Below are 27317 nucleotides of genomic sequence, written 5' to 3'. Positions count from 1 at the left end.
TTCCCACTACTACTCTTCCCCTGCATGTATTTTGTGTCCCAGTCAAACCAGACTCCTCACTGTTCTCTGATCATAACCTTCCCTCTCCTCCCACTGTGGTTTTATGCAGACCATCCCCTCTTCTTTGTCTCTCTCCACTGAAATCCTCACCTTCCTTCAAGGCCCAGTTTAAATATTACCTCTGCAAAACCTTCTTACCAGCTTAAAGTCCTTTCTCCCTCCTTAGATTTCTTGTTGCAGTGTGTCCATACCTCTTCTTTGCTCTTACCATTCAGTACCTTGTTATCAAACTTATTATTTCTTCAACTCTTGTTTCCTTGGGCCTAGAAACTGGGTTGGTTTATTTTTCTTTACATTTTTTGCACCAAACCTAGTGCCTGGCATTGAGTAGACAGTATATGTTCACAGAATTGAATGGAAGCTTTTCTGTAAGAGATATACTATCATGTTAACCTCTCAATATTTAATCCTCTCTTGGCTATTATCCTTCAGGTACACATTCACAGGAATTTATACCTTTGAATCACTTATAAAAATTCTTGCAAGGGGCTTCTGTTTAGAAGGTTTCACATTTCTCCGGGACCCCTGGAACTGGCTTGATTTCACTGTCATTACTTTTGCGTAAGTGTTTTAACCATTTTTCAGTGGGGGAGGGTAAATCTTTGGTGGTCGCCAGTATTGTAGTTTGCTTTTAAGCTATTTCCTATTAACCAGAGCAAGCATTTACTTTAGCGACTAAGAAAAGTTAGAGTATTTCATTTTCTCCTTCACCCTCTAAATAGTAATGTATGGAGAGGGAGAGAGAGGGAGAGAGTAGAGAAATCAAGACTGACCAATTCACTTAACCTTATATTGTTAGATGAAAAGGAGTGTTTCCTAGATCTTCTCACATAATTAAAATGGCTATTTTGACATATGGCTACAAAATGGCCAAATCAGATGCCCTAAAATTGAAAATTATCATGATGGGCGACAGTGCTATTTTTTTTCTTAAAAATCAGGAATACCTAATAGCCATTGAAAAGGTCTCGATGAAAGACCAACACAAACTAAGCTTTTCCAAAATTCTGAATAACTCTGGTTTAATTCTACAGGTATGTAACAGAATTTGTAAACCTAGGCAATGTTTCAGCTCTTCGAACTTTCAGAGTCTTGAGAGCTTTGAAAACTATTTCTGTAATCCCAGGTAAGAAGCTGACTGGTGTAAGGTGGTAGGCCCCTCGTATCTCCAGCCGTTTCTTGTGTGCTGTCATTGTGTTTGTGTGTGAACTCCCCTATACAGATATGTGACAGAGTTTGTGGACCTGGGCAATGTCTCAGCGTTGAGAACATTCAGAGTTCTCCGAGCATTGAAAACAATTTCGGTCATTCCAGGTGAGAGCCAGGTTAAACACCGAGGCTGACTTTAGTTGCATTGAATTTGATATCACAGCTTTTCAGCATAAGCAGTATTGCTTGTTACCTGTTACATATATCTATATATAAAAAGCAGGAATTGGGACATCAGATTTTCATCTGATGCGATTCTTTGCTTTTTTTTAATATTAGCTTTCTTTTTTTTTCTAAATCAGCCTTTGAGTTTAACACATTTTTGCATGAGGCATTTGCAATATACAGCCTGTTTGGTTTGCATCTGATGACATCAAACTTTCCTTTTTTACATAGAAACCAAACTATGAGGCTTTCGTACTGATGCAAATTTGGCCATTTACTGAAGGCACTTAGGTCTCAGACTTGCCATCATAATTGCAGATTTAATGAAATGATGGAAAATAGCATGGGTGTTGCATGGGCCTCAATTTTCAGATGTCTCCCTCCTCCAAACCTGGCACGTAGTATACATTAAAATGTAATCTCATCTCACTTTCAGCACTTTAACGTTTCATACTATTGTAGTCACATAAATTTTCCTGAAATCAGCTAAGAGTTTTGGGAGTGAGGTATCTGCAAATAAAAGCAAACTGTTTACAGAGGGTTGATGTACAAGCATGAATAACAAAATCACTCGTTTTGCTGTAAGAAGAAGTGTTTAGAAATATGCAGTTTCCATTTCCATTTCTAATTTTCCAGTGAACATATACAGTTCAGCTATTCATTCATCTTCACCAGCTAGCAGCCTTTTCATGAAAACATTACTCAGCCACAGACATTAAACTAATATAGTTGGCATTATGCATGAAACTTTATTTTGCAGGACAAACTCATGATGTTTTGATAGGTTAATTAGCTTTTGAATAGCACAACTAAGACCTTTGCTCTCTTTTTGTTTTTTCTTCTCGTAGGACTGAAGACTATTGTGGGGGCCCTGATCCAGTCAGTAAAGAAGCTTTCTGATGTCATGATCCTGACTGTCTTTTGTCTGAGTGTATTTGCTCTCATCGGGCTGCAGCTGTTCATGGGCAACCTGAGGAATAAATGTTTGCAATGGCCCCCAGATAACTCTACCTTTGAAATAAATATTACTTCCTACTTTAATAGCTCGTGGGATGGAAATGGTACCTATTACAATAAGACAGTGAGCACATTTAACTGGGATGACTACATTGAGGACAAAAGTAAGACATTCTGTTTTAACAATTATTAAATTGTTATTGATAAAAAAAAATTAAAACCCAACTGAAAATTATTTCTGTTGTAATGTAAGCTAAGAGATTCAAATTCAAGTACCCTTAATGGAAAGGAGAGGCAACATGGGTACTCAATCACGGGCTAGCCTAGGAGAGAAGAAGACTTGAGTACTGTTCCCTTCTCTGACACATGCAATCTCTGGGTTCCTGGGCAAGTAACTTGACCAGTCAACTGTTGCTCAGTGTTGTTATAGGGAGTTTTTCCACTTTAAGTTCCATATATTGAAGAAATCACAGTTATGATCTAGAAAAGAAGTAGAGACATACAAAGATAGATTATCAATTTTCATTCCTTATCTATCCAAAAATATATCATTTATGTTGTACTTGGTGAATGATTCCTCATGTTACACTGTATTTATGCTCACCACGAGTGTCTCCATTATCTTTTAGTTAGCCCATAATTTTAATTCTTCAGAGACTTTATTTTTCCATGATTTATAGCAATATAGCTTCACAGAAAAAATCTTGGTGTTGAAAAGATGGCTCTTTATTTCAGGGAGAAGCTTTAGGCCATTGAAAGAACTATATAGTAGTATGAATACAATCAAGCTTACAGTCTCCTTCCTTTATAATTTTGGGCCCAGTTAATTACCTGTCTATTATAATGTTTGTCCAAGATATGCAGATATTACACTAATAAGAGCTGACATTCTAATATAGATGACATATACATGTGTACTATATTCATTCATTCACTTCTTTATTTCATTGTTTATTTGTGGGTCAGTTCTCCACATAATAAACTATATAGTGTAGTCTAACAATAGTCATTATTCATCTACTTTTCTTTTCCTATATTGATCATTAGTCCAAACTATTTTGAATTATTATGGAGCTCCTTTAGGGAGCCCTGCAATATGCAGGGCAACCTGCAATAAGCACAGTTGCATGCTAGAAGCAGTGTAAAAGATATTGAAGAGGTGGATGACTAGGAAAGCAATTGAGAGGTAAGAAATAGATAGTCCACATGTATCCATATAATTTCAAGAAATCTACTGGAAGTCCTCTACCTTAGTGAATGATCCCACATAAAGGATTTATGAGAGGCTATGAGCAAGATTTTTACAAGATTAAAAAGCCGGCCTTCAGAAGGCATTGATGAAGCCTTGAGAAGGTGGTGTACTGTTAAAGAGAGAAGCCCTGTTACTGAAATTACAGATCCATCAAAGTGTCCGGCTTCCACCTGATTCAGTTCTGTTCAGCATTTTCAATGATCTCATTGCTACATCCAGTGACTTTTTCTCAGTCTTCACTGTTCTTGAACTTTATGCAGTTTTAGGTACTACTACCACTACCTTTTCTCCTAGTCTCTTTTGGTTTTTTTCTACCTTTCTGACCTCAGTTAACTTTATTGGATCACAATTCATGTCCCACTCCCATGTGTCTCTCAAGATTTTCTCCTGGTTTCTCTTCTATTTTCTTCTCCTCTCTTCCATTCTCTTCTGTCTCTCTATCCTATTTCTTGAGAATCTTATTTGCTCCTATGGATTCATTTGTCATCTCTCTGAATATAACAACTAAAACTATAAATGTACCCTAGTTTCTCTCCTGAGCTTCAGGCAAGCATTATCAGCTGCTTGATAGATATCTCTATCCAAATTAAACATGTCCCAAATGGAACTCATTATTACCTCATATCCATCTTTCCTCTAAATTTCACTATGTCTGTTGAGGTCACCACAATCTTTCTCCTCTCTGAGATTTGAAACTTTGAAGTCTTTCTCAACTCTAAGTATCTGCCCCTACCTGCCCTCAACATCCATTAATTTGCCAAACCTTAATTCTTCCTTTACATCTGTCAAACTTCTTGACTTTTCTTCACTCACTCAGTCATTACTCTAGTTCAGACCCTCATCATTTATCTCCTGGACTAGTTCCATAGCCTCTTGATTGGTCTCCTGCTTCCAGTTGCCTTCCCTCTCTAATATATCCTCCAAATAGCTTCAAAAATAATCTACATAAATCAAAGGTATGTCACTTACCTGCTCATGAGTCTTCAGTAGTTCATTACTGCTCCTTGGATAAAATACAACTTACTTGCCTTGGCATTTAAAGTACATCACAGTCTGGCTCTGGTTTGCCTTTTAATCAATCAATTAATCAATAAACCTTTATGAAGCAATAGCTATGTGCCTGGCACTGCTAAATGTTGGGGATGAAAATTAAGTGGCTTTTGACTTCATAAAGTTCATGATCTACCCATGGGGGATAACATGTACATACATGGGTATATGCAAAATAGATACAAGATCGTTTGGAGGGGACAGAAGTAACAGCCAAAGGATTGGGAAAGACTTCATGGAGAAGATGGTGCTTGACCTAAATGTTGAAGGAAATGGAAATTCTAAGAAGTAGAGTTAAGAAGGGTGTCCATTTCAGGCATTGATGATAGCCACTGCAAAATCATAGAGAACCATGCGGATGAGGAACAGTAAAAAGGTTAGCTTGACTGGACTGAAATGAGGTAATATTTATTAAAACTGAAAAGGTAGGTTAGGGTCAGGTTGAGAATGGCTTTTAACTAGAAAGTTCATATTTTATTCCAGCAGTAATAGGGTGTCACTGGAGTTTCATTGAATATGAGAGTGACATGATCATACCTGCATTTTAGGAAAATCACATTGATAGCCAGATGTAAAAAGAATTAGAAGTGGAGAGAGACTTGAAACAAAGAGACGAGTTAAAGGGCCGTTGTAATAGTCTAGGTGAGAAGTGACCGACAGGTGAGGACATGAACTAGAATGCTGTCTATGTGAATGGAAAGAATGGTATATGGAAGAGATGTTGTAGAAATAAAAACGATACTATTTGGCAACTAATCTGATAGGTTGAGTTAGTAGGAATAAGGATGGCAGCAAAGTTATGAACTAGGGTGACTGTAAGAATGGTGATATCTTCAGAAATAGAGAAATGTGGAAGAGAGGTAAGTTTAGGGTTTAGGACATGTTGAGTTTGAGATGTCTATAGTATATTGAGTTTGAAATTCTCAGTAGGCAGTTGGATATGTGGAATTGGATCTCAGGAGAAAGATTAGGGCTGGATATAGGGAGCTAGGAATCGTTCAGCATAGAGAGTATAATTAAATCCATTGGAACTGATGAGGTCACCAAGAGAGAATATATATAGAAAAAAAGATGAAGACCCTGGGCAGACTTTTGGAGTATGCCTGCAGTTGAATGGGGCATGATATGGATGATGGCTTGAGGTAGGAACAATTAGACTGGTAAGAGGAAAACCAAGGAAAAGCAGTGTAGTGAAAACTCTGAGAGGAATCCACACTGTCCTTAATTCACACTGTGCCTTCCCTTTGTGATTAACTCCAATTTATACTGCATATATCTTGTTTTTACATGGCTGCTTTCATGTTGTCTCCTCCATTAGACATAGAGCAGGGATTATTCTTTGCCTTTCTTTGGATCTAATGCTACGGTGCTGGGCAGGTAGAAAGTTATTTAATAAATACTTGTTGATATGGAATTCTGCAGAGATGTTGAAGATGAGGATTGGGAGGACACCATCAGAGTAAGCAGGTAATAGATCATTGGAGACTTTGGAGAAAGCAGCTTTAGTTGAGTGATGAGGTTGGAAACCGTATTGGAAAAAATTGAGAAATAAGTAAGAGAAGAGGAAGTGGAAGCAAGAAGTATAGACATTCCCCCCTAGGAATTTCATTGAGAAAGGGAGAAGAGATATAGTATGATAACTTGAGGGGATAATAGAGTTTAATGATGGGGTATTTTTTTAAAGATAATGAAGACAGCCATATTTATAGAAGTTCCCATCCTGTCATTTTAAAGATGAAGGAATTTAGGCCTAGGAGGTTAAGTAACTTGATGAAGGTCACACAGGTAATAAGCATCAGAAGAATTTGAACCAAGGTCCTCTGGATCCAGAGCCTGTGTCCTTTCCATTGTATTGCACTCCCTGCCTTAAAAATTCCATCTAAGTTCACCTAGGTGTCATACAACTCCAAAGTGGAGTTGTTAACATTGGAAATCTTCTAATACATTTTATAGGTGAAACTGAAACTCAGAAATTAAGCAACTTGTAACAATTTTTTTTAAATATGGCAGAAAAAAATCAGTTTAGAACTAGTTGATTGATTGATTTGATGGTGATGTGTATATGTGGCCATGATGACTTTTTCCTTTAACATTGGTGTCTAAAGATAGAGGAACTATTATCATGGCAATAAAATCCAAATTTATGTATTTTACATAAAACTGAGCACTACAAATTCAATCTTTAACTTATTCCTCATACACACTTTTTAACAAATTGTCTTATCCTCTAATATTCTTCATACTTTACTGTCCATGAGTACATAAAGTAAAGTTATCAGATGGTGTGGGAAGAGATTAAATGGAAGTCTTTCTTGTTAGGCACATACTGTCACAAGAAAGAATGGTATACATGTGAATAAATATCACTTTAGAACTATTTTGCAAACTTCCTGCCATTGTTATACCTTTGTCCACCTTTATTTCACTATCATATTTGTCAAAATTATCTCTTTGGATCATACCCCATCATGGTCTTAGCTCCTCCATGGTAGATAACCTTTTGTACATTAGAGATCTTTATAATGAAAAATACTATAAATTCATCACATATCCATTATAATTCTTTCTTGTCATCACAGATGTCATCTCCATCATTTCCCATTTATAGGACCCTTCAGTAAGAAGCCTAAGCCTTTTAAATTTTTTCTCTAGGTCTTTCAGTTTTTTCAGCCTAGTTTTATTAACCTTTTGCTTCTAATAATAGCTCCTTTTGGTGTCATTCACTTAATCCAGGATGTCGTTCAAGTACTATATGTTTCTACAACAATATCTTTGGAAGCTCATGAAGTCATATCACTCACCACTGTTTTAGGAGTTAGAAAGATCAGTAGAGGTTACCCTGGGAGAAATGGGATCCATTTTAGTAACAGTGGGATTTGCTTTCAGATTTCAAGGTCTAAAAAAAGCCTTTTTATAGACCACCTGCTTTGAATAGACTTTAAATGCTGCCAGTGTTACTTAACCTTTGTTCTGTCACAATTAAATTGCCTGAGAAAGGAGGAGGTAGACAGAAAAAGTGTCAGAATTTTATTGCTTTGGGTCATAGTTCTCATATGCCTTGAAAAGAAATTACCCCAATGTACTCTGGAAGTGTATATCCAGAAAGAAGCAAGTTTATCATTTCAAATTGAAAAGGATCAATTTTTTTTTTTACTTGTACCTTCATTAGAAGACAAAAAAAAAAATGTCACTGCCCACAGAAAACAAGTCTGAAATGTGGGGGGATTTGAAGGAATAAGGGAGGTGGTATGTTCAAATCTACTTATGTACCCAGCTTTTAAAAACTATGAAGTAATCCTTTTGTTGCATAAGTGTGTTTTAATAGCAGCTAGGCTTCCCCTCCCACCTTTTGAGCCAAGAAAAAGGCCTTGAATTAATAGTTCTGTCCTATTTTGTTTTTTCTTGGCACAGTTGTTTTTAGGAATAGTTTTGGTTTAAGTTTACAACAAATATCCATTTGATGTGGTATAACTTGTTTTGACACTGATCTTCGAAAGTTTGGTTAGCAAATGCAATATACTGCCATTGGTTTTGTGTAAATTATGATCTTTAATAAAGTGACCATTTTACCCAGAATTTTGTTCCTTTTCAGTTTGTCCCCATTCTCACTGATATAGTAAAAAAAAATATGACATTGAGTATGTGGATATATTGGCTAAAAACTTATCAGTTTTACAACTTTTCATTTCTTATTCCTTAAATAGGTCATTTTTACATTTTGGAAGGGCAAAATGATGCATTGCTTTGTGGTAACAGTTCTGATGCAGGGTAAGAACTTCTTTCCTTTTGTGTCATGCCATGTTATGCTATCTGCCTAGAACTGCCTATACACCAGGCCACCATTTTCTTCTCACAAAATTCCCAAAGTGGGTGGGCAGAGTATGAATTTGCACTTCCTTCAAGCATTCATGTCCAACAATTACTAATCCTACTTGCCCACATCAAATCAATCAAGTACAATGAAAAACAAAAAGAGAAAAACTAAAAGTAGGCATAAGAAGTGGACTGTTTTCGTTTGGTGTTCATATGCATGATATTAACTAGTGTTGTGTCATATCATACTAGAATGTAAACTCCTAGAAGGTCCCGCCTATGTCCTAGCTATAATCTGTTCAGCACACAGCACATTATGGTTTATTTATAGTAGTAGCCCCTCTTGATGTTATGTGCAGTTTGCAAAATGCTTTCCTCACAAAAGCCCTGTGAAGGAGATTACGTAAAATGTCATTGTCCCCTTCTTACAGATAAGGAAACCAGTGCTCAGAATTTCAATGACTTGTCCACAGTCATACAAATTATAAGTTTTAGAGCTAGTTTCAAAAATAGGTCTTCTGACTCGAAATTCAATGTTGGGTTAGCTAGGTGGTACAGTGGTTAGAATGCTGGCCTGTCAGGAAGATCTGGGTTTCAAATTTGGCCTCACACTCTTACTAGCTATGTGACCCTGGGCAAGTCACTTAAATGCTGTCTGCCTCAGTTTCCTCAACTGTAAAATGGGAATAATAATAATAATACCTACCTCATAAGGTTTTTATGAGGACCAAATGAGTTAATAATTGTAAAACACTTAGCATAGAACCTGGACATTGAGCTATATAAATGTTAGTTATTGTTATTATTAATTATAAGAAGTAGAGAACAGAATAATTTCTGTGAGGACAGGATTTCCATTTGGAAATATTCTACACTTTAAAAAATAACTTAGCCAAATTCGATTCAACAAATATTTATTAAGATCTTTCTACATATAACGGACTGTGCAAAGCTCTGAGGGATTCAGAGATGAATCAGATCCTGACCTTGCCCCCAAAAGCTCAAAAGTCAAGTATAATAGTTTTTTATTCTTTACATAGAAACCATTAATACTATAATACCTGCCAGGGCTATGCAGGATGTAGCTCCCCTGTTCACTAGAGCCAATTGTTAAATTTTTAGTGTGAGCATTTACACCTTTAAAATTAAAAACACTACAAATCAGGGTTTTGTTGATGGTCTAGACTTCAGAAAAAGACAGAGAAAATATTATTAATGCAGATTAAACTTAAAAATGTGTCATGAGTACTTTTTTTTCTGGCAAGTCAGTTGTTAAACAAGCACACCACTGCTTATGTCAAAATTACTACTGGCAGAAGGATTTTAAAATTTGGTTTGTCCATTAAGATGACAAAGAAGGAAGGAAACCAGCATTTATTTGAAGCCTGCTGTGTACTAGGCACTGTACTAAGTGCTTCACAAATATTACCTCATTCAATCCTCACAACTCTGGAGGTAGTTATTCTTATTCCATTGACAGAGGAGGAAACAGGAAGGATCAGTGAGAGATCAATATTCTGAATCTGAGGCATGAGAGTACCTCCCTTTCAGTGAAATAAAGGGCACTTCCCTTGGCTGGGTCCTAGCACCAATGCATTCAAGAGTGAGAAAATCAGTGATATAAATGAGACAAGCTGTAAGTTGTTATCACCTTTAACTTATTTCTCTAAGAAAGACCTTCTCGTCCTTGACCTATTACCCACTTTTCTACAAGGTTATTCCCAGAAGTCCAGAAAGGGTGTTAAAGGAAAACATTATTTCTTAATACTTTTCAGTTTTGTTAAAAGGAAGGTTTTTTGAATGTGCACAGTGAATCACAACCTACATCTAAAGTTCTTGTCCTGGTCCATTCCAGTAGATTTTATCCTTAATGTGTGGTCATCTAGTAAGATATGCCCTTCTGACATTTTCTTTCAGAGTTAAGTAAAGTCAAATGACATAACACAAAGTCATTATTTCTCTATACTTAGTTATCAGGTCCCAGAAAAAAATGAGAGTATATCAATCTGTTAGTAAAAATGTCATCTTCATAAATAAATATGTTAATTATACATTAAGGAACATTGAGTATTGAGGTGACTCAGGATAAAAACCTGGCATCAAACTGTTTCATAGTTTTCCAGGAGCTTTAGGAATTAATTAACCTAAAACTATGTTTAGTGCAGGATGAAATGAGCTAAACAGAAAAGGTCCTTGTGTTACTAAGGCAACTAGGTGGTGCAGGGAAGAGAGCACTAGGCCTGGAGTCAAGACAGACCTGAATTCGAATCTTACCTCACAAATTACTGGTGGTGGACCCTGGACAAGTCACTTAACTTCTTGTCTGCCTCAGTTTCCTAGTGTAAAATGGGGATAATAACAGCACTTTCCAGCACTGTTGTAAAGATCAAATGAGATAATATATTTAAAGCACTTAGCACAGTGCTTTACCCAGAGTAGATGCTTCACATATGCTTGTTCCTCCTTCCCTTCCCCTTCTGTGAATTTTTCATGTAAAATATCGATTGAAAAATCTGTAAACATAGAAAAATCAACAAACAGATGTGCAGATGTAATTTCTTTCCTGTCTTCTAATCTAATTGCAGCCAGTGTCCAGAAGGATACATTTGTGTGAAAGCTGGCAGAAACCCCAACTATGGCTACACAAGCTTTGACACCTTCAGCTGGGCTTTCTTGTCCCTGTTTCGCCTGATGACTCAGGACTTCTGGGAAAATCTTTATCAACTGGTGAGACCTGAGTTAAATCAATGACTTCCAATGATTAAAAATGTAGTAATGGGATCAAACCAGTGATCATCCTTTACTTAGAAGGCAGATGGGCAGTAAACCATCTCTTCCCCCTCTCCTCTTTTTTTCTCAGACTCTTCGTGCAGCTGGCAAGACATACATGATATTTTTTGTCCTGGTGATTTTCTTGGGCTCTTTCTACCTTATAAATTTGATCCTGGCTGTGGTTGCCATGGCTTACGAGGAGCAGAATCAGGCTACCTTGGAAGAGGCAGAGCAGAAGGAGGCTGAGTTTCAGCAGATGTTGGAGCAACTGAAGAAGCAACAGGAAGAAGCTCAGGTATTGTCAGGTGGTTAATCAAGTTGTAGCTTCCTTCTCTGCAGCATCCTCGGAATGGGTAAAGTTCTAACAGCCCAGGAAATGTTTCATAGAAACTGGAAATGTTAAACACCCATTCATTACTTACGGTTATTTATTTTCCTCAGTTCTTAAGAGTGGATGAGGAGGTATGCCTAATAACATGGAATAAAGCTGGAATAAACATATATAAATTATGTTATCTTTCCCCACTCCTTAATAATTCCATGCATTTGGACATAATAAGCTTTCACAATGAGGAAAGAATGTGGTTTATTCTTAATTTTTTTTTGGGGGGGGATAATTTCTTGGAAATAGTTCCTCTAAGGCACTGACTAATTTAGTCACCTATTTATACCATTTTTTTTTTTGCTGTCGAGTACCTTGTTGCTTTTTAACACTGAGTATTTTAAAATGCATAATGACAGAACCAATGAAAAATGCTAGTTCAGTAATAATGGTGCTTAACAGTTTGTAGCTGTAGCTTTTCAAATACCTAACAATCATTAATTAGCTAAGCCACACAAATTCCTACAATCTAGATTGCCCTAATATATATGATCTGTAGTTTGTCTTTGTTGTTATCCTATACTGGAAGCCCTCAATTTATCCATTCAAACTGAAAAGCATTTATTCAGTAGAATAAAAATATTTTTGTCAGAATTAAATAGGATTAATTTGTGCTACCACTAAAAAGTAGACTATTTTTAAATGAATGAGTGGCAAAAAGGTAAGCACTCACTAGGTTCTTAATCATAGGGAACAGAGTGGTTCATTTCTGAAGTTGTTTGCCTTTTATGACAGGTGTTTAAATACTAGCAAAGGTAGATACCTGCATGTAGGCTATTTCTGATACAGATTATCAAAAATGAACCCCATTTTCTCTAATACTAAATAAATGCTTTATTATATTGTTGCTTTTTAGATGATGTGACACTATTGAAAACATTTGGTTGCTACTTTCAAAATTATCATGTCTGGAAAAAAAAATTCTACGGTTTACCATTCGTTGCCATGACTTAAAAAGATAAGGTCTATAGTCTATATCTACTTCTTCACAAGAAAGTTTTAAGGAAGATGATTTTTCTGTTGAATTTGAACTTTTTTGCATTATGGTTTGTGTGGTTGCAAAGAGAACCAAGTGATATTCTTTTACAAGCTTCTCCATGAATTTAGAACATTTCTTCAGAGTAACTTCTTGTAAGTTAAGGCTTTCTACTCCATTGCCCCGGTCTATCCAATAGAAGGCTGACAAACTATCTAAAATGAAAAGGCAGAGGGATGGGTGACTACAAAACATAGTTTCCAGTGAGTAAAGGGTGATAAGTAACTGGTTACTGCTGCTGCAATTCATGAGAAAAAATTTTCCAAGACAGTGTTTTATTATGTCTTCTGTGCTTTGGGGCAGTCTGTGTTCAAGAATTGTTAACTATCTGAAGCATATTAAAGTGGTAGTCTGTGTCAATAAATAAGACTTTGACTTCTAATCCACCTTCCGATTTTGGAAGGATGCATCTTGCAGTCAGATGTATTTTTGTGATAATTGGAGTCTCTTGGCTACATCAAAAATCATTTACTTTAAAATGATTTAAAGTACGATATGACTAGTCTCTGCTCAAGTTTCTTTTCCAGACCATATGTAAGCCACTGTAAAATTCCTTGACTTACCAGGCCTAAAGATTTTATATACATTATCTCATTTAATTCTTTTTGCTACCCCATCAGGTATGTGATGCAAGTATTATTCCCTAATCCCCGTTTTACAGATGAGGAAACTGAGGGTCATAGTGGCTAAATGACTTTTCCATTGTCATCCAACTAGTAAGATACAGTCAAGAGCCAAATACATGTCTTCTGGTTTTTAAGTCCAATATTTTTCATTATATTGCTTCTTCATATTTGGTTAGGTCAGTATTACTACTGTGTTGCATTTTTCATTAATAAAATAGAAAATAGACATTTTATATGATCATGCTAATGATGCTAATGATAAAGATAGGGATTTTTTAAAAAAGCATAGTTGCATACAACTACCAGATACTTTATCCCCTATTAGGCAGCGGCGGCAGCAGCATCTGTGGAATCGAGAGAATTCAGTGGAGCTGGTGGGGTAGGAGGCTGCTCAGAGAGCTCTTCAGAAGCATCAAAGCGGAGCTCGAAAAGTGCAAAAGAAAGGAGGAACCGGAGAAAGAAAAGGAAACAGAAAGAGCAGTCTGGAGAAGAAGAGAAGCAAGAAGAAGAGGAATTCCACAAATCTGAATCTGAAGATAGTATCAGAAGGAAAGGCTTTCGTTTTTCTATCGAAGGGAATCGCCTAACCTATGAAAAGCGGTTCTCTTCTCCCCACCAGGTACAAATTTTTGATTAAGGAATTGGTATGTTAGTACTAGAATGATGGTTTTCTTGGAGGGTTTTGTTGTTTTTAAAGACTAGGACTGTCTGTGTTGGCCATGCAGAAAGTGCAGGGCCTACTTCTAGGCCCAGTCCCACTCTGATTGGCACAGGAGCTTTGATCTGCTATGTTTTCCAATTTGATCTGGTTTTGCCATCCTTAAATGACCTGGTTCCTCCTCCATCCCTTCTCTCCTATCCCAATTCATGGGGATCCATGTTAATGTTGAACTTAGTGTGGACACTAGATCAACTTAGCCTGCCATGTATCAGAATTCTTCAGTTCAAGAGATCCATCCACCTCCACTCCCTGGTAGCAGCAATTATAGTCAAGGGCTACTTACTGTATATGGCAGGAAATTTCATTATTTTGGTAGGTTGTCTCATGGATACATAGGACGATGCTGCCACATTGATAACATAGATATTTGTTGTGATCAATTTGAAGAGCACGTGAATTGTATATTCAGTGAATAAACTTGACAAGAAATTTTAGAGTTTATGGAATATTTGGAAACCACAGGTTTTACAGGGTTCATATTTTTGAAGTTATGATATCTGTATATAGAGAGTCCATATTGGATATGTGGTTCAGAGCTATTGTCTACTGTGCCAGTGTCTCCACTATGCTATGGGTTGCTGAGTGGCAAGGCACCTGCTGCTCATCAGTCTTAACCTGCACTGACAGGAGTTAGCAATTAAAATCTACAATTTTCCATTAATAATAATAATAATAATAGCTAATATTTACCTAGTACCTACTATGTGCCAGGCACTGTGCTAAGCACCTTATAATTATTATCTCATGTGATCCTCACAGCAGTCCTAGGAGGTAGGTGCTGTGATTATCCCTATTTTACAGATGAGGAAACTGACACAGAAGTGAAATGACAGGCCCAGGGTCACACAGCTAATAAATGTCTGAGATCACATTTGAACTCAGGTCTTCCTGACTTTAGGCCCAATGCACTATCCGCTGTACCACGTAGCTGCAGAGTGGAGAATATCAATCATCAAGCATTTATTAAGAATATTATGTGCTAAGAGCTTATTAATAGGTTAATAGTATCTGTACCTGAAAGGGACATTAGGTTGTCTATCTGCTATTTGCATCATCAAAAATGAACAGTTCATTACAACTGGCATTGTTTCAGTAAGAAGTAGGGGAGTGGGAAATAATTCCAATGGAGTAACCAAAATGCTGGGCAATTGAAATTCTAAAGAGAATTATATTCAAAGAAACTTAGGACTCTAGGCAAAGAGTAACATTTCCACTAGCTGTAACACACTGGGAATGTCACTTAACTGCATTATGGCCCAGGCAACTTCCTCTAACATAGCTCCTGAGTCATAGGGGGTTTGTAGTCTGCATTGGCAAGGGGAGTTCACATAACAAGAGTTCCCTATGCTAATGAATAATTCCTTGGATGGGAATTTGAAAAAGAGATTGCTATTCATAGAAATCCAGAGAATGTCTTTTAAAAAATTATCAGGACTTTTACATTTAGATTTCATCTAAAAGATGTATGTCCAGGAGTCCTAATACTCCCAAGGATAACTACTTTCTCCTGTGCACAGTCTCACGTACCTTGAGCACAGTGCATGTATATCCCTTGCAAATTAACAAGTTTCCTGCAGAAGCTGCATAAAATATAAGATAAAAAGATATTATAGAATTGGGTTTTACTTCAGCTTTGTAATGGAACTATTGTCTAAACCAAATGCTATATTTTCTTATTATCATTTATCCTACTTTGCTGTAGTTATGATTATATTGGTAATTATTTAAATTGTAAAACATAGAAACTCCCCACTAACAAATCCCCTAAGAATAAAGGTACCTTATAGAAAGTCAAACTTCCATCCTAGCTAAGACTCTCAGACACAAAAGAGCCTGCTTGTCATTGGCTTCTTCCAGTGCCTAGAAGCCTGTATGGTAGAACCTTCCATAAGCACATATCATCCCCCTGCTATGTCTTACCAACTCTTGAGAGGCAACATGGAACAGAGGATCTAGGTTTAAGTTCTGATTCTGCCACAGTAAGAGAGGTTAAATAACTTGCTCGAGGTAGATTTACTGTGTCACCTTGAGCAAGTTATTTAACCTCTCTGGGCCTCATTTTGCTCATTTGTAATAGGAAAGAGTTGCACTAGATGATCTCTATGGCCTCTTCCAGTTTTAAAGTTATGATCTTTCCCTTCCAATTTACACAACACATATGAGATTGGATATTATTTTAGTTAATATTTATTTGAGTCATAATCCCAATTACTCAACATCCCAGATCAAATACTTATTCTTTTTATATAATTTCTACTGCATTCTATTCATTAATAAGGGTGTTATTATAGTCATTACAATTGTTATGGTAAAAATTTTGTGATAATAATGTCCTCAATAGAAGGCTACAGACACCAAAAGACTGCTGATTAATTATGTGAAGATGCTTCTTGTGACTATGCTTTTTTAAAAGCACTTTATCAAGGGGCAGCTAGGTGGCACAGTGGATAGAGCACCGGCCCTGAAGTCAGGAGGACCTGAGTTCAAATCCGGCCTCAGACCAAACACTTGACATGTACTAGCTGTGTGTGACCTTGGGCAAGTCACTTAACCCCGATTGCCTCACTAAAAAAAAACCCCAAAAAACAAACAAAAAAAAAAACAAAATAAAAGCACTTTATCAGAGCCTTGACAAGAATTAGGCTCATTAAAAAAAAAAAAACACCACAATTCATAGCTTTTTACCAGCCTGCCAAGTTTTTACCAACTCTTTTCTCACTAATCAGTACTCTGAAAATGCTCCTTCTGATAACAGTATCAAAAGCTGAACATATAGAACCAATGTCATGGACCACTTTTCTCTTTTTCTGAAATTTATTTTATTTTTAATTTATGGGATAAAACAAACATTTCTATAACAGGGTATAATAAAAGAGATGATTGCCCATGAAATTGAAAATATACAACTTGCTATTCATGTTAAATATACAACAAAGTTGTCATGTAAATTTCTTTTTTTCTTTCCTCCCCCCACCCTGCCCTATTTTCAGTTTTCATTAAAATCCTTGTTTTTCTTGGCTCTTGCATAATTTTATATAATTAAATCACTTAAAGAGAACACAAAGTCTCCAGTTTCCTTTGATTTCTTTAGTTATAGTCTATCCTCAGTAACATAGCTCATCTCTTTCTTCTTAATCAAATTTTACTTTTTTCAGTTTCTCCCCATACCCCTTCCTCCCAAAACAACATCAACAAAAGAAATATAGAACCCATGTGACAAATATGTGTACTCAAGCTAAACAAATGTTCATCTTGGTCACATTCCAACATGACTCCTCTTTTAATAGGATAAAACTGAAAACAAAAATAGGTAATGTTTAGCATTTCTAAATCAAAGCTTCTTAGCATTTCATCAAACATTGCAGAACTTTTATAATTTCTTCAAAAGTTTCTGTATGTCTCAAGGCTCATTCCATGACCTAGTATCTTAATTCCTTATCCCCTACATTATTCCTCTAGCCTCCCTAAAAGTCACAGAATTTCTACTGCGTAATCAATTTAAACTATGGTTTACCTAAGAGAAAAATATTGAGTGACAGGAAAAGAGGACATGAAAATTGCTGATATTATTGACAGTTGTAGAAAGGAGTTCAGGTTAAATAATTACGGCCTCCTTGACAATTCTCAATGATGTATCTTCTAAGACAGAGGTCAGCCAATTCTCTGTTGCTTGTTTTACATGTATGGCTCATCATATTTTAAAATGTAAAAAATTAGTCCTAATTTTAGGGCCATATAAAAATAAGCAATGGGCCAGATTTGGCCATTGTCCTAGTTGACCATTGTTCTAAGGTGCGTAATATTTACTGAAAGCTAATTGAAGGGTGGTATTAGAGAAAAGGTGGATCTTTTTTTTTTTAACAGCTCAGTCAGTTGAGCAAACATACTTTATTTGGAAATATTTCCCTGATGCTTTACAATTTGTCTTCTCAGGTTTTAATTTCCCACACATAAATAGATTTCTGTTCCTTAGAATTTCATTTGATTTGGCTACTTTTCCTTATTTTCTATTTGGGTCATAGCATTTGGTTGCTATGGAAATGATATTCATCTCAGAAACCAAATGATGATAATCAGGAGAGGAATAAGCTCTAAAGCTGATGAATGCTGGACAAATCCAATTTACATGCAAACATCATATGTACATTATGACCTTGTGGAGGTCACTCTGAGTCTTAAATAATTTTACAGAGTGTTTTATTACTTTCTAATCTTTTCATCATTTCTAGTGAACATAGTGCTGAGTACTTATTCATTTAATCAAAATGTATGTTCCCATCATGAACACATTCTAAATTATCCTTTTTCCTAAGTACTTCCTTGATGCTATACCATGTTTTTCTGACCTTCTGAAATAGCAAAAATCAGATAATGTTTGATGGATAGTAATCTCTTACATAGCCTACCTTCAGATATAATTAAAATTCTAACATCGTGAAGAAAGCTGCACAGAAATCATAAAAAAATATAGGTTTAGTTACCCAATAGTTTTCTGAAAATCATTCATATATATATACATATATATATACACATATGTATATGAATCATTCATATATGTTCATATATATAACAATAAAGAAATGAAAATACTGTGTAACAAGTAACAAAACAAAATATACTTTCTAATAAATATAATATTATCATTTGTATATTATGCTAAGATTTCAAAACAACAGATATATAAAATTATCTTGAAAATTTTAAAGTTGACAAATAAATTACAAAGATACTTTGCCAAGTTAAATTGAAAGCAAGAATCATACCTTCTTAAAACATAGGTATCACATTATACACATAATTGTACTTAGCTTAGGTGACTTTGGAAAAGATCATACCAAATTAGAACTAGTGACAATAAACAGATTAAAAATGGCTCATCATGACCATTGTCCATCCATAAAAGGGTAATTAAATAAATATTTCTAATTATAACAGACACTGAAGTGAATAAACTATTTAGGCAAATGGTAACATTTCTATGATTTGTGACCAGATCATTGGATAAACTGGGTCATTCACTTCTTGTAAATAAAATACACTTCAGTTTTCTGAGACAGATAGAAGAGAGGAAAGCAGGGAGTGAATCAATCAGTTCTTTCCAGCTTGATTTGTGTTATTTATTCATGAAGACTGTAATAAAATATTCAGAAGGAAGATGAGAAGTAGCTCCTTGTACTATAATTAAATAGATCTAGAAGCAAGATTGATTTTATTTTTCTCAGTGCTAAAATCAGCATCTTCAGCTCACTGTGGTCAATGGTGATATTTTACTGTTTATCTTTATTCTTCAAGAATCTAAATGTAGGTAAGTATTGTATATCTTTACTTCCTATTGGACTTACATTTGTGATTAGCTTCTAGAGTAAGGGTCATCAAACACTTTAGTCCCGAGTTACACTAACAAGGCTATGATGTCTTGGGATATGCCTGGCCCAGCTAAAGTTTAATTAGAATAGCAGAAAGAGATACGGGAAAGATAGAACTAGGAGGAATGAAAAAAAGGAAGAAGAAATGGAAGAAGGAAGGAAGGAAGGAAGGAAGGAAGGAAGGAAGGAAGGAAGGAAGGAAGGAAGGAAGGAAGGAAGGGAGGGAAGGAGGGAGGGAAGCAAAGAATGGAGGAATAGAGGGAGGGAGAGAAGAGAGAAAAGGAGGAAGGAGGGAAGGAAGGAAAGAAGAGAGGGAAGTAGGGAAAAAAGGAGCAACAGAAAGAGAAGAGGAAGAGGAAGAGAAAGAAGAAGAAAAAAGAAAGAAGGAAAGGAAAATAAATATCATAAATCAGAGATCCGTATGGGAAGTCTCAGAGTACTTTCAATAACTGCTTCAGATGTCACACTGTGACTTATTTTTTCTGCTTATAAAATGAGAAGTGAAATTTTATGTGTGTGTATTTAAATACAAGTGCATAATTCTCTTCCCCTCCTCTCCTTTGCTTTTAATAGTCTTTATTGAGCATCCGTGGCTCTCTTTTTTCTCCAAGACGCAACAGCCGAACAAGTATCTTCAGCTTCAGGGGTAGAGCAAAAGATATTGGCTCTGAAAATGACTTTGCCGATGATGAGCACAGTACTTTTGAAGACAATGACAGTAGAAGAGATTCCCTGTTTGTTCCACACAGACATGGAGAACGGCGCCACAGTAATGTTAGTCAAGCTAGCCGATCATCTAGGGTGCTGCCCATATTGCCAGTGAATGGGAAAATGCACAGCTCAGTGGATTGCAATGGCGTGGTTTCTCTGGTTGGTGGACCTACAGCCCTTACGTCACCAACTGGGCAACTCCTGCCAGAGGTGATGATAATTAAAACTGTTATTTATAAGGATGCAAGAAAGCTGGGACTAGCTAGTTCAGCCACGAGTGGGTTTTGCTTTTATCTCTAGTGAGAAATGTATAGAATACAATCCTGAGTGTCAGGAGTTGGGCTAATCAAGTTTAGAAAGTTGCTTTTAAATGCATTATTTCATCTGTTTCTAACAAAAATCCTTCAAGATATAGATTCTACAGATGCTGTCATACCCATTTTATAAATAAGGAAACAAGCTTAAAGAGGTAAAATATCTTCTCTAGGTCACACAGCTGGCAGAGGCAGGATTCAATTTCAGGACTCTCCGCTCTCCCATCACTCTTTCCATTATACCACTTTACTCACTGCTCTGGGTTAGCAAAACAAATGTTAATAGTATCAAATTTGATTAGTGTGAATTAATTGATTTAAAGACAGGAAAATTAGAGTTTACAAAATAATTAGCCAGTTTATCAAGCTAATCATTAGTAATAATTAAACAAAGGGAATTTGTAACTTACATGGACTAGAATGTTATTACATAAGTACTATACTAAAATATCATCTATTACTATCTATAAATAAGACATTGTTTTGCCCACAGATAGGCTACTTCAACCCTTCATAGAGTGGTCTATCATTTTGGAATTAACTGATGAATACATGCAATGGCACATTTTTAAAAAAAAATTGCCACCACACTTTGGTAGCAGAAGTCATTTTAAGATATTGGTATCACCAAAATCATTGTTTGTCATGTATTCTATTTAAAATTTCAGTTAAAAAAGTGTCTCACTGCCTTGTCTATTGCAAACCAAGTCTCCAGATATTATAATAATATGAAACTATTCCAAGTGTCACTTTGTGGCAATGCAAAGAAAAGCAAGAGTGGAGCTGGAAGAAAATTTCTGTTACGATAGCAAGACAAAATGATTTTAGATATTTCTTTGACAGAATAGAAAGATCCAAATGAAGGTAAGTAATTGAAGAGATAGCATGGAGTAAATGGAGAGAGCATTGACTTGGAGTCGGGAGGATATATGTTCTTTACTAACCAAGTGACCCTGGGCAAGTTACTTGACCTCTCTATGCTTCAGTTTCTTCGCCTGTAAAATGAGGGGATTGAATGGCTCCTAATGCCCCTCCCAACTCCAAATCCTATAATTCAATTCTTCAAACAGTTATTAAACACCAACAGGTACAAGGCCCTGTCCTTAGTTCTGGGGAAACAAAAACAAATCAATTCAACGAGTACTTGCTTAACAAATAAGTCCTTTCCATGGATCGTATGTTTTTCAGTTGCAGAACTATAATCTACTTCATGATTTTTTTTACCTGGTCTCAATTATTAATGCTGCAAAAGGTGCTAAAACAGAATTAAAACGATGAGGCCAATTTTCAATTCTCTCTCCTATGAAAGAGTACTTAAGAATGGGTAATAAAAATTAGTAGATCTTTTTTCTTCCTCTTTTTTCTACCTGGGGTTTTTCCTTGCTCTCAGATTGTCCTGAAAAATAAAATCAAAAGTTGAGAAAATAAGTACTGGAAAAATCCAGAATTGACAGAGATGAATATGGTCAGTCTGTTCTGCCCTCTTCTAACTAGCCATTTTGAAATTCTTTAATCTACTACAGTGAACAGAAAGATTATTGGGAAAGCAAACACAGCTACCTTGACTGATGTCTAAAAATCACGTTTACATTCATGAAATGAGGATATTGGCTAAACTATGAATAGGGAATCAGCAAAAAATAGTCACTTATAAACCTATTAGTTCTTAATATAGAAGTTAAGACAAAACATTTAAAAGAAATATAAGGCAGATCAGGATCAGTTTTGGGGTGGTACTCAAGTAATCCCTGTCTCTTCTTGGCCTTCCACTCCTTTTTCCCACTTTTAATACCCACTGACACAGATTGGAAGTGGGGCTTTAAGGCTATAATGCAAGAAGAAAAATTGGATTCCAGTATGACATGAAAAAAAAAGAAACTTTATTTAATGCCATCAGTTCTTAAAAATTAATTCAATTAACTGGAAAATACTAGTTCCAAAGACAAAATTTAAGCAATGCTTTAAGTCCCGAGGGACAACTTTAGCTGAAAGCTTATTTCATGCATTATATCTGCATTATTTATTTGCTTCTTATTTTTGCTTTGCTTCTAAATTTGACTTTAAAATTGATGTGAAAAGACTCATTTGGTATAAACAAACATTCCCAAAGAAATATCTCATCTAGAATTTGTACTTATCACAATCTTATAGGAAAATAAAAATGAAAATAACATTGTTTATCTTTTGACCAACTGAGCAAAAAATAGATGACATATTCATAATGAGTAGTAGACCTAGATTTGGACCTTTTTTTTGTCTTTTCCTAAGTACTATTCACTTGATCCTTCAAAGTAGATACATTGAATGTCTAGAAAGTTTAATTTTGGCATAGAATATAGCCTCTATTTTTTATGAAACCACAGAAGCACCAAATCCATTTGTATGTCAAAATATGTCATATAGAGAGACATATCAAAAGAATGTCAATTATATATACCTATACATCAATTATATGTATATGTTCATTATATATAACTGATGTCCTATTGACATATCTCTATTTCAAATATAATTTAGGATTTTAGTAAGAAAAGCATACTTTAAGTATCACTTCATTGTTAGGCAAACATCAGATCAACTATAAAAGTTATTTCAATTAGTAAAATTTGAAAATGTTATCAATAGCTAATGAGTATATTCATTTTTTCTTTCAAATTTGTTAAATATTTCCCAATTACACATAAAAATATTTAATATTCATTTTTTAAAATTTTGAGTTCTAAACCCCTCCCTTCCCCATCTTGTCTCTTTCCCCTCCTCGAGAAATCAAGCAGTTTAATATTGATTATACATGTGAAGTCATACAAAACATATTTCCATACAGAGTAAAAAAAAAATTAAAAGAAGAAAATAAACAAAGTACGTTTCAATCTGCATTCAGAGCTCGCAAATGATTCTATTGATAAAAGAAAATAACTTTTTCTGTAGGAATATTAATAGAAAATAATTGGTCAAGTTTATAAATCCCTTTTGTAACTTGTACTGAATCATGTGAAGTCTGTTTTCCTACAAATATCTGATAATTTGATGTGAGACAATAAACCAAAAAGTAGCAGGGAATTACATTATGTATAAATCATAGTAGGGCTAGAAAAAACTTCCAAAGTCCTTTCCACCTAGTCTTAGCCATTACCCCTACATTGCCTGGCTTTCTATATCGGTAGACCAAGCGGACACAAGTGTACTTGCCCCACAGATCCCCATGAAAACCAAACCAGAAAGAAATCACTAAGAAAGAGCAAACTATCACATTTTAAATTAGGTATATCACCTTTTTGGTATTAGTCATCCCTCTCTAGAAACATTTTTGTTACCTCTTTTAGGGTCTGGAATTACTAGGCCAGGGCTTATAGTCGTGTTAATCTCTTCCTTTTTTTGTCTTCATTGAGGACTACCTGGGCACATCCTGGAGACATGAGAATCTGCTATATTTTTTAAAGGTTTCCCCAAAATGACATTGATTAGCCCCTTAGTAATCCTTGATTTAACATCCTATTTTAAAAACTCAAAACACCTTCCAAAAAGCCTAACTTAATGAAGTGCTCTGCTTTGAAAGAGCACAACACACATTCTTTCTGCATTATGAACTGCTTTTGTGGGAATGCTTTAGCATCTGTTTGATTTTCCTGTGCTAGAGGATGATGGCTCCTTGATTTGCTCTTTTCAGGGCACCACTACAGAAACAGAAATAAGAAAGAGACGATCTAGTTCTTATCATGTATCCATAGATTTGCTAGAAGACCCTTCTGGAAGGCAAAGAGCAATGAGTATAGCCAGTATACTGACCAACACGATGGAAGGTAGGTAGCCAGTTTTATACCATGATTGCTCAGTTGGCAGTAATGCCCCACCCAACTGCTTTTATGAATTCCCAGAAAAATATTTCCAGACTTGCTATTTCACATAATGTTTTGTGTCTTTTATAATCAGTATGTGCTCTCTGGTAAAGATTTCCCATTTTAGCCTCCAGAAAATTGCTGCAGATTTCAGGTAAATATAAGTGGGTTTTTTTGTTTTTTTGTTTGTTTTTTACCAGATAAGGTTCTATAGCAGTAACACAATTTTAGGATAATGTGGAAAGCAGTTTGGTAATAAATTTTGAGGATGTTAACCCAATAAAATTATATTCAACAGATACAACTTGAGCTATGGACTCTTTTTTATGCAAGCAATATATTAATTTTTATGTAAAGAAGAATTTAAAGAGCCCAGTCTGAAATGAAGATTTCAAAACTAAAGAGATATTTTTTTTTCCTTTCAGCTATTTTAGAGCAGATAACTAAAGTGCATTTGATGCCTGTGTAGGTATCTATGTATTCCACACGAGATATAGTATTTTCCTTAGAGGATCACTTTTGGTGGCATTTTCATTTCATTCCATATTGTAAGTGGGCTCAAACTTTGCCTCTCACTATTTGGGGAATACTTTTCTGTGCCTTACATTCTAACCTTTCTTATGTGACCTTGCAGAGACAAACTGTTTTAAGGGGGTGTGAGTGTGTGTGTGTGTGTGTGTGTGTGTGTGTGTCTGTGTTTATGTTTGTATACATTGTTCTTATAGTTAACTCATTTTCTCACAATATCAAGTAGATTCTTGCTGGATTTTTTTTTTCAGTCTGAATGAAGACTCAATGAATTTTTTTAAGCGTCAGAGGCCTAGAAGTCACAACTATAAAAATCCTAGAAGTGTAGCTATACAATATTTATCACAGTCATGTAATCAATATGACAAGTCCCAGTTTTCTTAATGTCCTAATGCAGTAACAGAAATCTTTTCATTGATTTCTACTGGAATATTAAACTCTAGTACGTTCTTCCCCAACCTCGCCTGCCATTAGCTTGCACTCCTTCTCCTCCCCCAGCTGCCAGTAGCTTGCTCCTCCCTGTCCCTCCAGGTAAAGTCTTTTGAAGATTCTCTGGGCTTCTGCTCCTTGCCATAGCAAAACCACTGAGAGGAAGCTGCCAGTGGTTCTGCTACCGATGTCAGCAGCATGGCTGCTCCCTAAAGCAGGAAGTAGAGAAGGAGACAGGGTAAGTCAAAATAATAGTAATACTTTGCACTTTCAATACGATTGATTTTCAATAAATATAAGAAGTTATTTAGGAAAAAAAAGTACCACAGAATTGGGCTCTTCTAATCACTAAAAGTTATAACTTTCAAAATGAATACGCCAAGAACTCACTCATTTGGAATCTATAAAGAATTGAGTGTAGGATAGAAATAGGACCCAGGAATACATTCATTCATACATTCAGTATTTGAGCTCACACAGTGAACAGAATCCTGGATGAGGCACTGGGAGAGATAGGAGTTTAAATAAGAAACAACCTTACCCTCATGGAATTGACAATACAGGGCTAAGACACAAATGCAGATGCCTATGTCATGTAAGTGCGTTAGAAAGTTAGAAACAGGTGGCCAGTGGTGACTTCTTTGTTCACATTTTTCTAAGTGCAGAAACTTTTACTTTTTCCCCAGTATTTGTTGGGAAGATTCAGTTTTATGACTCTGTGACTCTTACACTGATCACTAACTTTTTCATCTTGTTTTCCATCAGTTATGCAGAGTGAAAATCTGATTCTTCCTTATACAGTATCATCCAAACTTTTCAAATCAAGGTTCCTAGCAGGCTGTGTGGCAGGAAAGTTGTTGACATCTAACTTTCATAGCCATAATTTGTGCCTTTCTGGTTCCTCAGAGATGGTGGGATGATAATGTTATGTTCATGTAATCTGATTGTTTGAAAATATGTTTCTTCTATGTCTAACCTTTGGCTTGTTTACCTTTATTTTGTTGAGTGGGACTTTGTTGATCTAACTTACCCCCCCCACCCCCCACTGTTTTTTTGCTGTTAACTACAGTCAAGTCTTAATTATCCAAGATAATGAAAGGGTACAGAAGCATGGTTGACACAAAAAGAACAAATAATTCAAAAATTGTTTGCTTTTAAAATGCATTGCATTATTTTGCTTTGGCTAATATTAAGTTTAGCTTATATTTCTTGACTATGTATCAGTGAGAGGGTTAGGAAGTAAATTAGAAGCACTTTGAGTAGAAAAGATTAAATATTTACTGTGGCTGACCCACTGTATGTTTAATCCACATAGATAATTGAGAGATGACTGTAGTTCTTAGTTCTTTGCTGGTTGTATTGTTTTATATTCACTTTGTGGGATGTATTATACAAATATGATTTTATTCTAGTGCCCAAATTTACCTGGTGTGAGGATAAACAGAGCCTGCTATGTAGATGCAATGCTGGATCTCCTTATTTTATCTTTTCTCTTTCTTCTTCTACAAAATTTATGTTCTTTTACCAAATGAAAAGCAGATGGTGATTTTTGAGAATGTTAATAGCATACTAGGAAAAAAAAAGGTAACTGAAAGTATACTGGAAAAGGATGACTTTATTGCTTTCTGTTTTGCTATGTGAATAAGCAACCACTGTTGATAACGTTTCATGATCCACTGTACTTGAGAAAATTTTATAATAGTAAATGGAAATCTACCCATTAATCAATGTACAACACCAGGTTACCATTTGTTTCTAGGATGTGTCAGGCTGCACATTTGATATCTGTAGGCTCTCACTGACTGTTAAAAATGGCTTTTCCCAACTAAAATTTTTTTTGTTCTTGGTTAGAATAAAACTGTGCATTAATAGCTTTAACATCTGAGGAGACAAGCAATTTGCAGACATTTAATAATTCTTATGACCACGCACTTTATGTATTCAACAAACATTTATTAATTATATTTTGTGTTGGCTCCTAAAAGTACTGCACTGGGCACTAAAAAGTAGATTTATGTTTATAAAGAATTTGATTTTCACGTTACTATCTGTCATCTTATTGGATTCTGACAATAAAAAGTAAGGCAAAT

At 35.5% G+C, this 27317-nt stretch overlaps 1 protein-coding gene and 1 pseudogene across 4 annotated transcripts in view; one reads left to right on the top strand and one right to left on the bottom strand.

Annotated features, from left to right (window-relative positions):
• Positions 1–27317, top strand: part of SCN2A (sodium voltage-gated channel alpha subunit 2) — a 157640-nt gene that overhangs the window by 57071 nt on the left and 73252 nt on the right. For 2 of the 4 annotated variants that reach the window (XM_020990856.1, XM_020990855.2), the window contains exons 5-13: positions 493–621; positions 1283–1374; positions 2283–2555; positions 8398–8461; positions 11092–11233; positions 11367–11573; positions 13648–13941; positions 19983–20330; positions 24102–24234. In XM_020990856.1, coding sequence (XP_020846515.1) covers positions 493–621; positions 1283–1374; positions 2283–2555; positions 8398–8461; positions 11092–11233; positions 11367–11573; positions 13648–13941; positions 19983–20330; positions 24102–24234 — 1682 coding nt within the window. Of the gene's footprint in view, positions 1–492; positions 622–1094; positions 1187–1282; positions 1375–2282; positions 2556–8397; positions 8462–11091; positions 11234–11366; positions 11574–13647; positions 13942–19982; positions 20331–24101; positions 24235–27317 lie in introns of those variants that run through there. The other 2 variants (XM_020990858.2, XM_020990859.1) reach the window with 2 other exon arrangements.
• On the bottom strand, positions 12454–13399 carry LOC110211631 (DNA repair protein XRCC2 pseudogene; annotated as a pseudogene).

The sequence above is a fragment of the Phascolarctos cinereus genome, unplaced genomic scaffold (genome assembly GCF_003287225.1).
Source record: "Phascolarctos cinereus isolate Bilbo 61053 unplaced genomic scaffold, phaCin_HiC Scaffold_726;HRSCAF=1367, whole genome shotgun sequence".
Taxonomy (NCBI): domain Eukaryota; kingdom Metazoa; phylum Chordata; class Mammalia; order Diprotodontia; family Phascolarctidae; genus Phascolarctos; species Phascolarctos cinereus.
This window is presented reverse-complemented; position numbering and strand designations above follow the sequence as displayed.